We start from the raw sequence: 12,520 nt of genomic DNA, 5'->3' as shown, positions 1-12,520 counted from the left end.
ATAACATGTGTAGTCACAGATAGTGTAATTCACCTAGCATAAACAAAATGAGCATGAAAATTATACTGCAGACGATTATGATCATGGCAAATGACACATGCTTTGCTTTTTGTTAAACCTTGGCGGCTCAGAATTATAAAACCAACAAAAGTCTGCCATTTGACATGCATTATATATTTGGTCATTTGGAATCTGCCATTTATAGCAAAAAACACGAACACAAACAAAATGATCCCGAAAATTGTTAGAACTTGATGGCTATACTGTCTAGTATGACATATGTTCAGTAGCAAAGGAAGAGAGGGAAGTATTACAAATAGATAGGTGAGTTCCCATTTGATTCAATTCGGCTTCAAACCGCATATGATTCAAATTGCTTTCGCTTTGCACTTCAAATTGATAGTATAATTGATCTAAATCTATCTATTTATGGACTCGTGGATTGATATTTTTCTTCATAAGCAATTAAGAAAATATTCTATATTACTACATATTCTTCATATATCAAATGAAAGTACATGCTCTGAATTGAACAATAGTTGAGAAAACTTTTTACTGCTGCTAAAAGTACTGACATAAGAAAAAGAAGTGAAATTAAAAACCAAAAATAAAATAAAATGACACCACTGGATCGTAAGCCCCGTTCAGCCAAAGATGCTCCGGGCTTGAAGCCCCAAGGCTCCACACGTGTCTCAGCCCATTGCGCAAGGCGATTAAGGCCACCAAGTTCTTGGACGTTTTTCTGTGACTCCTCATTCCCTTCTTAACAAAACCCCGAGAAAAAAAAAATTCCCTATCGGTAAGGTACAAATTAGCTTTCTATTTTTTCATATATTGAGAATTAGCTTTCTATTAAGAAAAATTATTAATTAGGAGCAGGATTGGGACAAGATTAATTAAATGCTTGTGTTGACAATAATGTAAAAAATAGATATAAAAATACAACTACATACTACAATCAATTTTATGTTACAATTTTCGAAGTGTACATATATAACAAATTTTAAAAGTTACAATGGAAAGCAAGACAACAAGTAATATTATTGAAAATAAAAAAAAATTTTTAATTTTTAATATATACAATACAAGTATAATACATTATCTTAAAATACCCATATATTTTATATTTGAACATCACGACATGCATGAGTGTTTAAGAATATATACATTTTTGTGTTTAAGAATATATACATTTGTGTAAAATATATGTATTTACTAACTCAATTAATACAAGTATTCTCCGTATTTCATTTAGGAGGGGTTCTCTCCTTCTTGATTTATATTGAGACAAGTAAAGGAGCCAGATACATGTATTAGAAACAAACTACCTTGATAGATCATATATGCATTTGACTTAAGGACAGATACAATATCAATAGACAAATTCATATAAAAGAGTAAGTGAAATTAATTATGAATAAACACAACATTTTTATGTCAAATGAGAATTGACATCTAAAACTTCGTTAGTTAAGTTTGTATGCGTTGAATTACTCAATTTTTTAAAGATAAACAACTTAACAACATGAAGATTGAGTTGCCACAACAATACTAATACACGTCGTGAATTCCTTTAAAAAAAATATACACGTTAGTTTCTTATTAAAAACACATTAGTATCTATATATGCCGCTACTGAAATGTCATACTTAACATGAAAACATATCGTAATCATAACACTCCATTTTTTTAATAGGAAGATAAGTGTATTATGCCAATAAAGAGTTCAAATCTTTATTGTAAAATAAAGGATGCTCAATTATATATATATTTTTTTTGTAAAAAGGGGGCTAAAAGCCCACAACAAGATGTTCAATTTTTTGACATTACCAACAGAACGTTTTAATTATAAAAATAACGTAAATGGAGAGGCAGGAGAAGCAAATCTTTTGGGATCCTACTTTGGAGAAGCTATTGTTTTTCAAAACGGCATGTTGCCAAACAACCCCTACCTAAACCTTGCTCCCTCACAAAATACCAATCCAATGACCATCTTTTTTCCCCTGCCAATAGTCTCCAAAACTCACCATGTAACAATGGTTTCTTACAAGCATGCATATCTAATGAATTATTAGATACATAAATATAGTTGCTTTCTTACTAGGTCACCACCGAACCAAACTTAACAGCTTCACAACCGGCTATAAATAAAAAAGCATAAGGATTGGACAACTGGAATTATTGTAAAAAACTATTATGGACTTAGAATCCAATCAAAATCAATATTGTGAAGGATATGCTAACTTCATCTTTCCCAGCTTTCCCAACGAATAGGCAAAGAAGAAGGATTTTATGGCCCATATGTGACTTATGTCTGTAATAGTGAAATATGATCAATTTGGTTCTCTCCAACATCTTAGCTTAATCTTTGTGGGCACATGCAGTTTAAAATCTAGATTCAACTCTAATTTGTTCATCTCTGCGGTGCTCACTGCTCCCACTTTGGCATTGTAGGCATTGTTATAACATGTGTAGTCACAGATAAAGTAATTCACCTAGCACAAACAAGATGACCATGAAAAATGCACTGCACAGGATTATGATCATGGCAAATTGTGCTTTGCTTTTTGTTAAACCTTGGTGGCTCAGAATTATAAAACCAACAAAAGTCTGCCATTTGGCATGTATTATATATTTGGTCATGTGGAATCTGCCATTAAAAAACACACACATAAACAAAATGATCCTGAAAATTGTTAGAACTTAATGGCTATAATGTTTAGCATGGCATACATAGGCGAGTTCCGATTTGATTCGAATTCGACCTCAATCCCGCATACGATTCAAATTGATTTCGTTTTTGCGCTTCAAACTTATAGTATAACAATAGTATAACTGATCCAAATCAATCTATTTACCGACTCATGAATTGATCATTTTTCTTCATAAGCAATTAAGAAAATATATTCTCACATTTTAAAATGATATAAGAAAAAGAAGTGAAATTAAAAACCAAAAAATAAGACACCACTGGATCGTAAGCCCCGTTCAGTTAGTCCAAAGGACCAAGCGAATAACTGTACCATCGGCCAAGGATGCTCCGGGCTTGAAGCCCAAGGCTCCACACGTGTCTCAGCCCATCTCGCTAGGCGATTAAGGCTCCAAGTTATCGGAGGTTACCTGTTTCCAGGCCTGCATCTCTGCAGTTAGTGGCCCGGGGACTTTCCTGAGCCTGGTTCCTTTTACAGAACCGCAGCCCATTCGCTTCGCCCAGTGGTGTCGTGATTTGGAGTCTCCATGCTGGGTTATAAACAATCCTAAAACCTCTTGTCTAGCCGATGTGGGATGTAAAGCTAACATGTTAGGAAAACAATTTTCATTTCGTCAAAAGCTTCCAAGTTGCTTCTGCTGCTCATCTCAGTCTGCTCTTCACCTTCATACACTCCCAGCCAATCCACAGCTCAATATTTCCACCGACTTAGCTGCTTCCCTACAGGGTCGTATTTCATACCCTCGTCTCCTTCAAATCCATGCTCAAGTCTTTCAAGTTGGTGCTCAGCAGGACAACCTGATCGCCACTCGACTCATTGGCCATTACCCATCTCATCTCGCTCTCCGAGTCTTTCATCAGCTCCAAAAACCCAACATTTTTCCTTTCAATGCCATTATCAGGGTCTTTGCGGAGGAGGGTCTCTTCTCCGATGCGTTTTCCCTCTTCAAAATCTTAAAGCAGACGTCGCTTTCCCCTAATGACTTCACCTTCTCTTTCCTTCTCAAGGCCTGCTTTCGCTCAGAAAATTCTCGTTATGTCAAACAAATTCATACCCATGTTACGAAAGTGGGGTTTCTTTGCAACTCATTTGTCTGTGCCAGCCTACTTGCAGTGTATGCGAAGGGACTCAAGGATTTGGGTTCTGCACATTTGGTGTTTGATGAAATGCCTGAGAAGAGTATCGTTTGCTGTTGGACATCGTTAATTGCTGGTTATGCTCTGTCAGGTCAGAGTGAGCAAGTTTTGCGGCTTTTCTTAATGATGGTTGATGAGAATTTGCGGCCAGAAGATGATACAATGGTTAGTGTTTTGTCTGCGTGTTCAAATCTTGACATAGTTGATGTTGAGAAATGGGTTACAATTCTATCCGAAGTCGTCAGTAATGTTGACGCTAAGAAGTTTGGTTGTGACTCTGTCAACACTGCACTTGTTTATTTGTATGGCAAGTGGGGAAAGGTTGAGAAGAGTCGGGATCAATTTGATCAAATTTCTGATAATGGAAAGCAAAGTGTGCTTCCTTGGAATGCAATGATAGGTGCATTTGTTCAGAACGGTTTTCCTATGGAGTCTCTCAGTCTTTTCCGCGTAATGGTGGAAGATCCCAAGTATAGGCCTAACCATGTTACAATGGTCAGCGTGCTTTCAGCTTGTGCTCAAATTGGTGATTTAGACCTCGGCAGGTGGGTTCATGAGTACTTGAAATCTAAAGGAAGCAAAGGTGTGATAGGATCAAACAGAATTCTAGCCACTGCATTGATCGACATGTATTCGAAATGTGGGAGTTTGGAGAGAGCAAAAGAGGTTTTCGATCAGATGGTCTCCAAAGATATTGTTTCATTCAATGCCATGATCATGGGTCTTGCAGTTAACAGTGAAGGAGAGGAGGCCTTAAGGCTATTCTCTAGAATCCAAAAGTTTGGTTTACAACCCAATGCGGGTACGTTCCTTGGTGCTTTATGTGCATGCAGCCACTCTGGTTTATCCGAGGAAGGACGTCAAATATTTAACGACATGACCTCAAGCTTTTCTGTTTCTCCGAAATTAGAACATTATGCTTGCTACATTGACCTCCTTGCAAGAGTAGGCCTAGTTGAAGAAGCTCTGGAGGTTGTAACATCCATGCCCTTTGAGCCTAATAGTTTTGTGTGGGGTGCTCTGCTTGGGGGCTGCCTGCTCCACTCAAGAGTAGACTTGGCTCAATATGTTTCCAACAAACTGGTTCGATCGGACCCTGACAATTCAGGAGGCTACATAATGCTGGCTAATGCATTTGCATCTGATCGTCGATGGGGTGATGTCTCCGTGCTGAGGTGGTTTATGAGGGAGAAGGGGGTCACGAAGCAGCCTGGCTTCAGCTGGATCAGCATCGACGGCGTGGTGCATGAATTTCTCGTGGGGTGCCCGTCACACCCTCAAATTGAGAGCATATATAATACGCTAGTTGGATTGGTGAAGGAAATGAAGATAGCAAGTGTATAGGGAGTTCACAAGCACCCAAGCAGTCGAGGGGAACGCTGATTTTGTCAACTTCTGTTTTTTCCATGGCATTGCCTTCGCTTTGGTTTTTGACGTATGTTTTTTCCTTTGGGTTAATCCGACAAATATTTACCATTTTACATGAGCCAAGAACTATTTCCACCTGAGTTTGCAAAACTCAACTATTTTGACAAAAAAAGAACTGTTGTAACCTCTTGGGGATTTAAAAAGACCCAAATACCTTGTATCGAATAAATGGTCGAACTACCAATGGGTTCCACCACAGTGGTGGTGGATTCCCCCTCCCCCCATGGCACCAGGATCGAAATCAATGGAGTTTCTTTCCTTCAATATAACCAAAAATAAAAAATTAAATGGTCAAACTATTTAGTTAAGAGTATTTACCCCTCCACTTGAGATCCGACTTTCCCTCCCCCAATATTTGTATTAAAGAAAAAAGTCTGAAAATCAAAATAGTTAACACTCGTTAAAACAGATCATGTGATTCAATTTTCCTATCTCCTATGTGTCATATCCTAAAATTAAAGTTAATTCCCCTATCTCCTATGTGTCAGTTTGGTCTCTAACTCTAACTTTCAATTGGACCCATAATCTCCCCAAACTTAATTATGTGCATCAAAATGGCCATGTAATTAACTCTCGGTTTTTTTTTAACGTACAAAATGAGCATGTACCAAGTATGAAAATTTGCAGACATGAATTAGACCAATGAGTTAAAATAGTTTGTCCGTTTCTGTGCACCAAAGTTCAATTTACCTCTTTGTACATTAGAATAATATAGAATATCACTTTGTTTAAAAAAAATTACCATTTTTTTTCAGTAACATAATCATTATTTTGTACCCTAAATATTAATTGAAAGATAAAAGTAAGAAAAAAAGATAGAAAAAGAAAAAGAAAAAGAAAATAACAATGCTAGAAGGTTGCGGACGACACCAATTTCAACGAACCGCCTGCTTAATTAGCACAAATATATTGACAACGTTGGAGTTGGAGATGAAACTTCCAAGTAAATTTTTTTTTTTTTTTGGGTGATGAATTTCTTATGGGTATATGGACAAATTACTTGCATATGTTCTTCGTATTTTTAAAATTAAAAAAGGAAAAAAGAAAAAGAAAAAGAAAAAAAGAAGACCTGCATGTTCTTTAATTGTGAAGCGAGGAAGATACCATACAAAATGATACAATTTGTTTTGTATTAATAAATGAGAAATCAATCATATATTTGCTAGTTTCGAAACAGATCTTTCCTTTTCCGTTCGACCCTAAAGAATTTTGTCAATTTTTTTTTTCAATTTCTCTCTCCTGAGGTCAGCTGAGCAAAGCAAAATTATTGATTGAACCATAAAAATGTATTTAAGCTTGACTCAAACACTTCACGGCCTTACGTTTTATCTATGACACCTGATTCCCTTCTTAACAAAATCCCGAAAAAAAAAAAAACCCTATCAGAATGGTATACAAATTAGATTTCTATTTTTATTTTTTATATCGAGAATTAGCTTTCTGTTAAGAAAAATTATTAATTAGGAGCATGATTGGGACATGATTAATTAAATGCTTGTGTTGACAATAATGAAAAAAAATAGATATAAAAAGCAAGACAACAAGTTATTTTATTGAAAATAAAAACAAAATTTTGAAATTTTTATATATACCAGTATAATACATTATCTTAAAATACCCATGTATTTTATATTTGAACATAAGCGTTTAAGAATATATACGTTCGTGTATAATATGTGTATTTAGTAACTCAATAAATACAAGTATTCTCCGTATCTCATATAGGAGGGGTTCTCTCCTTGTTGATTTATATTAAGACAAGTAAAGGAGCCAGATATATGTATTAGAAACAAACTACCTTTATAGATCATATGTATTTGACTTAAGGACTGATACAATATCAATAGACAAATTCATATAAAAAAGTAAGTGCAATTAATTATAACATAACATTTTTATGTCAACTAACATCTAAAACTTCGTTAGTTAAGTTTGGATGTATTGCATTACTCAATTTAAAAAAAAAACAACTTAAACAACATGAAGATTGAGTTGTCACAACAATACTAATACACGTCATGAGTTCCTTTTAGAAAAATATACACATCAGTTTCCTATTATAAAAAAATGCGTTAATAATCTATATGCACCGCTCCTGATGAAATGTCATACCTAACATGAAAACACGTCATAACTCCAGTTTTTAATAGGAACATAAGTGTATTATGCCAAATACAGAGTTCAAACTGTTATTGTAAAAGAAAAGATGCTCAATTTTTATTTTTATTTATTATTTTTATTTTTGGGTAACAAAGGGGGCTAAAAGCCCTCAACAAGATGATCATCTCCAAAAAATAAAAATAAATGGGAAAATGAAGATTAAATCCAGAGTAAATCCTTGATTATCCTAACTTCTTACATCGTTTTATGTACTACGCATGGGAGACAAAATATTTTCCTTTTATTTTTTTCTTGCTGGTTAGTTGAGCAAATTTCTCGGATTCATTATTTATCGCATGCAAATTTGTTTTAGATTAAACTTGCGTATATATATTTATGTACTAAAAGAAAAGGGTTTTTAAAATTCGACCTGGATAGGACGCGCTTGAGAGGAGCGTGAGCCAAAATGAACGAAGTGTTTTTTTTATTCTTTCTTCGATTCTATTGGCTGTGAGAGGGTCATATTTCATGCAAGAATAGATTGATGAGATTTAGGCGGTTTTTTTTTTCTCTTTCGAAAAACCCTAAAAGCTGTTAACCCAAAGAAACATTCCTCATATTACTCAAACACTTCCCTTTTATTATCCTTAAATCTTTTCTTTTTTTCAAACTACAAATGTTTTTGTTGATGTCTTATATTAATTCGGATTTCTCTATATGGGTAAAAAAAAAAACCCAAAACTTTTAGCAAAAAAACCCTAGTCATATATATATATATATATGTTCCCCATTGTGCAAACTATACAGGTTAGAGTTGGTGTTACTTAATTCAAAGAGATTTCTAAACCCAGCTAATCCCTTTTGCAAAACCCTTCATCCCGTTCTCTCTCTGTATTTCTTCTGTTTTCTAGTTTTGATCGGTTTCAATTATAACAATAACATAAATGGAGAGGCAGGGAGGGGAAGAGGTTGGGCTTCAATATCAGTGGTTTAATACTACAGCAGCATCAAACAACAGCAACCCTATTGTTCCTTCTTCTTATACCTTACCCGAAAACCACCTCCGCCGCGAATCGGCTTCCGAAAACCATCATATCTATTGGGATCCTACCTCGGGTAACCCTATTGTTTTTCAAAACGCCATGTTGCCAAACAATCCCTACCAAAACCTTACTCCCTCACAGAATACCAATCCGAATGATCATCTTTTTTTCCCTGCCAATAGTCTCCAAAACTCACCATGTACCAATAATCTCAACATCAACAATACTGATTTTGCCGATCAAGCCCAACACCATCAGCTGACAGCAGCCTTGAATCGGCTAAGCATATCGAATCATCATCAGTCCGGTGGTGCCGCATCAAATCCAAGAGTAAACTCCTCCTTAGGAGGTAATGGATTTACTGCTCAATACCAATCTGCTCATTATATCCGAGAGGAGGAGGAATATTTGGAGAGGTTGAAAAATCAGTATGTTTTGTTAATGGCCGAAATGGATCAGTACATGAGGCTTCATGGATCACCAGTTGCCAATCATGTTACTACTAGTAATCATGCTCTCCCCCATAGGGCAAATTTTCCTCTAACAGATGTGGGATCTACCTATACAGGAGCGAGTCGGGTCGGGAGTATTACTTCTGATCAATTTGGTTATGGATATAATCCAATGAGGCCTAATAATCCTGTTCGTAATGGTGTAATTAGTAGCAGGGGATCAAGGTATGCTAATGGATCTGGGCGACAGCGTTTGAGTACTAGTTACTCATCATCCTCATTGGAACAAAGGGGCCAAGTGATGACCAGTAACTCAGTGGCTAAAGATGGATCAAGGTTTTCTAATGGCTCCGTACGGCAGCAGCATCCAACTGCTTTCAATCTATCCTTGGAAGAATTAAGGGGCAAAATTGCTTTGGTGGCCAAGGATCATGTGGGGTGTCGTTTTTTGCAGAAGAAGGTCGAGGAGGGCAAACCAGAGGAAGTTGAGATGATTTTTAAGGAGGTTATGGACTCAGATTTGCGTGACTTGATGGTTGATCAATTCGGCAATGAGTTCATCCAGAAACTTGTTGAAGCAACCAACAAAGAAGGACAGTCCAAAATGCTTGACTGTGTGATGAGTGATGAGAAAAAACTCAAGGACATTTGCACTGATCAGCACGGGTACAGATGATATGATTTTCTACTTTTTTGTTTAATTTATTTTATTCAAAAGAGGTTGAGAACAAAAGTCAAAATCTTAAATTTTGTGCCCTTGTAAAGTACTTTACTACTTAAGCTATAAATTCCTACAATATATTTACTTTTTGGGAATCGAAAATTCGACAAATTTTTGATTGTTTAGAAGTGTTTGATGTTGCAGAAGTCGAGCAATGCAGAAATTGCTAGAGAGAGTTGAGACCCGGGAGCAGCAGTCCTCGTTCATGCGACTTCTGAAGCGCATCACAATTCCCCTCAGCAAGACTCAGCCTGGTTACTATGTGATTCAAGTTTGCTTGAAACATTTCTCTCCTGAATCCACCAAGGTAGTCATCTTTTCACTATTTTTGTCATGTAGCTTACTGTGTGTGATTGCTTTACTTCTCAATGGTTTATCTGTGGAAGATGAAGGCGTGCATGGGTTTAGTACACACACATTGGCTTTGGAAAAATGAATTTTGTTAATTTTTGGTGATCTTAATTTTATCTTCTAAACCAAATCTACCTCCCACAGGGCATCCTGGAATTGGTGTTAGAGAACTGCCTTGCCCTAGCAAAGGACAAATTTGGGTGCTGCTTAGTGCAAAGCAGCGTTCATTATGCTTATACAGAGGCAAAGGAGCGTCTTGTGGCTGACATAACTGAACATGCTCGAGTCCTCTCTGAAGATCCCTACGGGTTTGTCCTTTACCTCTACCTGTTTTCCAGATAGATAAAATTACTTGTACCACAGACACACACCCCTCAATTGGGAAAGAATCTTACCTACAATCGGAAATAGGTTTCTTTGTTTGTATCTACAACACCTATTATGCGATGAGGTGATGATTGTTGTAGATATAAAGGAATATACGCCGGTGACACGTTAAATTCTCTCTTCAATTGGAGTCTTTAAGATAAGATGTGATCATCTTCTGGTAAATGTTTTATTGGAGAAATGTTCAAGACGATAGATAAATTGTATGAGTTGTAAAATCACCTTCTTTTTTTGTCATTAGAGTGAATCGAACCATTCACTTAACCTAATCCTAACTTATTTCTTCACTTTCCCCACATCTTGTGGAAAAGGGATTGTAAAATCACATTTTTTTTTCTCTTAATTTCTTTTTGTATATGTATTGCATTTGGAATAATCTAAATGGACAATCATACGGGAAACCTCTAACGTAGTAACCGACTTTTAGAGGAAATCCTTGCTTATATTAAGGATTTTCCAAACAGTATGATGTATTCTATTGTTAGACTATCAATTCATCATATGAAGTTGAGAGCAATTTTTCATATATCGCTTATTTCTTGAGAAGAGATGGGAAGCATACTATTTCATTTGACTTGGATTCTTGTTTTAACGGGTGATATGATGATGAAACGTGTCTCTAATATTATCTTTTTTTGTTTTGATTAACCACCAGGAACTATGTTGTCCAGTACATAATTGGATTGAAGATACCTCGTGTAACAGCAGATATACTAGCACAGCTGGGAGGGAGTTTTGTTAATCTCTCCATGAATAAGTATGGCAGCAACGTGATTGAGAAAAGCTTGAAAGAGGCTGGAGAAGAACATATCAATAGGATTATTAACGAGATGATTAATAGTCCCAATTTACTGACTCTTCTTCAAGATCCTTATGGGAATTATGTTGCTCAGTCTGCTCTGGGAGTATCCAAGGTAAGATCATCCCGCAAAATGCTTGTGCTGCATTGAAACTGTTCACTTCTTGTTAAGATTGATTAGGGCAATACTCATCAAACCTATTAAGAAATAAGTTCCACATAATCATATAACTAAGACAATCAACTATAGTAGCAATATGATATGTCGAGAAATGTTCTTTTGTCAGACAGATTGATACATATATTATTGTTTGACTATCATTCAATCAATGCTAGGAATAATTGCCCACACATGCATGTTGATCGGTGACTTTCAGTTGTTGCCACATGTGGGCATGTGAGTGACTCATAACTAATAATGCAATGTAGACCCACATGCATCAATGATTGAGAGTCGTAATTTGAACATGTGATGTCAGATTGGTAGTCTTATGACATATGTAATGTAAAAAAATTATTTGGTTTCTTGAACCTCCTTTGTTGATAGTTGGACACACATATATAACATACTACTTTGGTACAAATTTCGAACTTTATTTTGTGACCAAACTGAATCCTGGAGATTCTAAAATTTGTTCAAATTTCCAAGATCTAAACCCATCTGCCCTTAGCTCTATTGCATATGTCATAACCTAATTTTTTGTTCCTTGTGTCAAAGCAGGGAGCTGCTCATAATGCTCTTGTGCAACTCGTTCGGAGCCATTACCCTTATCTTCACAGCCATCTCTATGGAAAGAGGGTGCTTGACAAAACCAGAGGACACAGGCATCGTTGCTAAAAAAAACATGTAAAACTATAAAGTTGTAGCTTCAGCAGGAGCTTCCTGATCTATGTTGCATTATTATCTATCCTCTCTCTGTCTTTAGATGTTGTTGCTAGGCAAAACACAGTAGTAGCAATCTTGTTGTGGTTTGCTAATTAAGCTACAGTTTAAATTTAGGAGTGACTTTTGTTGTTGTTTCTAGGTACATTGCTTGTATGTTTGGCTTTTTAGGCCCCTTGTGGTAGGGAAGTTTAGCGCAGGAAAAGAGTTAATCTGCTCTGTGATGGCATGTTTGAAGTGTTTGATGCACTGCACTAGCCATTGAGTGGATGTTTGTAGATTATGGGGCTTCCCAATGTTGCTAGTTAAGTTGTGTCATAGGATTCGGATTGATTTATAATATAATCTATGTTGTTCTTGAAGTTTTTGATTTTTTAAAATCTTTTCAGTCAGTTTTAGAGTTTTTTATTAGAACAATACGTGCCTGAACAACCGTCAATTATTCATGTAATGTGAGCGATTGTCATTAGCATTTGCTTTTATGTTGCTAGAGAATTACTTTGAACTTC

General features: G+C 36.1%; 2 protein-coding genes and 1 non-coding gene across 3 annotated transcripts; 2 read left to right on the top strand and 1 right to left on the bottom strand.

The window, feature by feature from the left end:
- Window positions 1–2,965: 2,965 nt before the first annotated feature.
- Window positions 2,966–3,220, bottom strand: LOC148916215 (RNase MRP). The gene has a single exon (XR_016128399.1).
- On the top strand, window positions 3,026–5,499 carry LOC103335177 (putative pentatricopeptide repeat-containing protein At3g08820). Its single transcript, XM_008238186.3, has one exon. The coding sequence runs from the start codon at window positions 3,299–3,301 to the stop codon at window positions 5,189–5,191; it is 1,893 nt and encodes a 630-aa protein (XP_008236408.2). The 5' UTR covers window positions 3,026–3,298; the 3' UTR covers window positions 5,192–5,499.
- A 2,705-nt stretch (window positions 5,500–8,204) lies between these two features.
- Window positions 8,205–12,373, top strand: LOC103335232 (uncharacterized). Its single transcript, XM_008238242.2, has 5 exons — window positions 8,205–9,536; window positions 9,736–9,898; window positions 10,087–10,250; window positions 10,985–11,243; window positions 11,850–12,373. The coding sequence occupies exons 1-5, from the start codon at window positions 8,320–8,322 to the stop codon at window positions 11,964–11,966; spliced, it is 1,920 nt and encodes a 639-aa protein (XP_008236464.2). The 5' UTR covers window positions 8,205–8,319; the 3' UTR covers window positions 11,967–12,373.
- The last annotated feature ends 147 nt before the right edge of the window (window positions 12,374–12,520 follow it).

Source organism: Prunus mume, linkage group LG6 (genome assembly GCF_029339155.1).
Source record: "Prunus mume cultivar Tortuosa linkage group LG6, ASM2933915v1, whole genome shotgun sequence".
In the NCBI taxonomy this organism is placed as follows: Eukaryota; Viridiplantae; Streptophyta; class Magnoliopsida; order Rosales; family Rosaceae; genus Prunus; species Prunus mume.
Note: the sequence above shows the minus strand (reverse complement) of the source record. Positions and strands in the feature narration are given on the sequence as shown.

Bases quoted from the DNA above. Each gene is read 5' to 3' on its own strand.
- LOC103335177 (XM_008238186.3), top strand. From the start codon at position 3,299: ATGTTAGGAAAACAATTTTCATTTCGTCAAAAGCTTCCAAGTTGCTTC.
- LOC103335232 (XM_008238242.2), top strand. From the start codon at position 8,320: ATGGAGAGGCAGGGAGGGGAAGAGGTTGGGCTTCAATATCAGTGGTTT. The intron at 9,899-10,086 runs GTAGTCATCTTT...TACCTCCCACAG, and splicing joins TCTCTCCTGAATCCACCAAG to GGCATCCTGGAATTGGTGTT. The intron at 10,251-10,984 runs GTTTGTCCTTTA...ATTAACCACCAG, and splicing joins CTCTCTGAAGATCCCTACGG to GAACTATGTTGTCCAGTACA.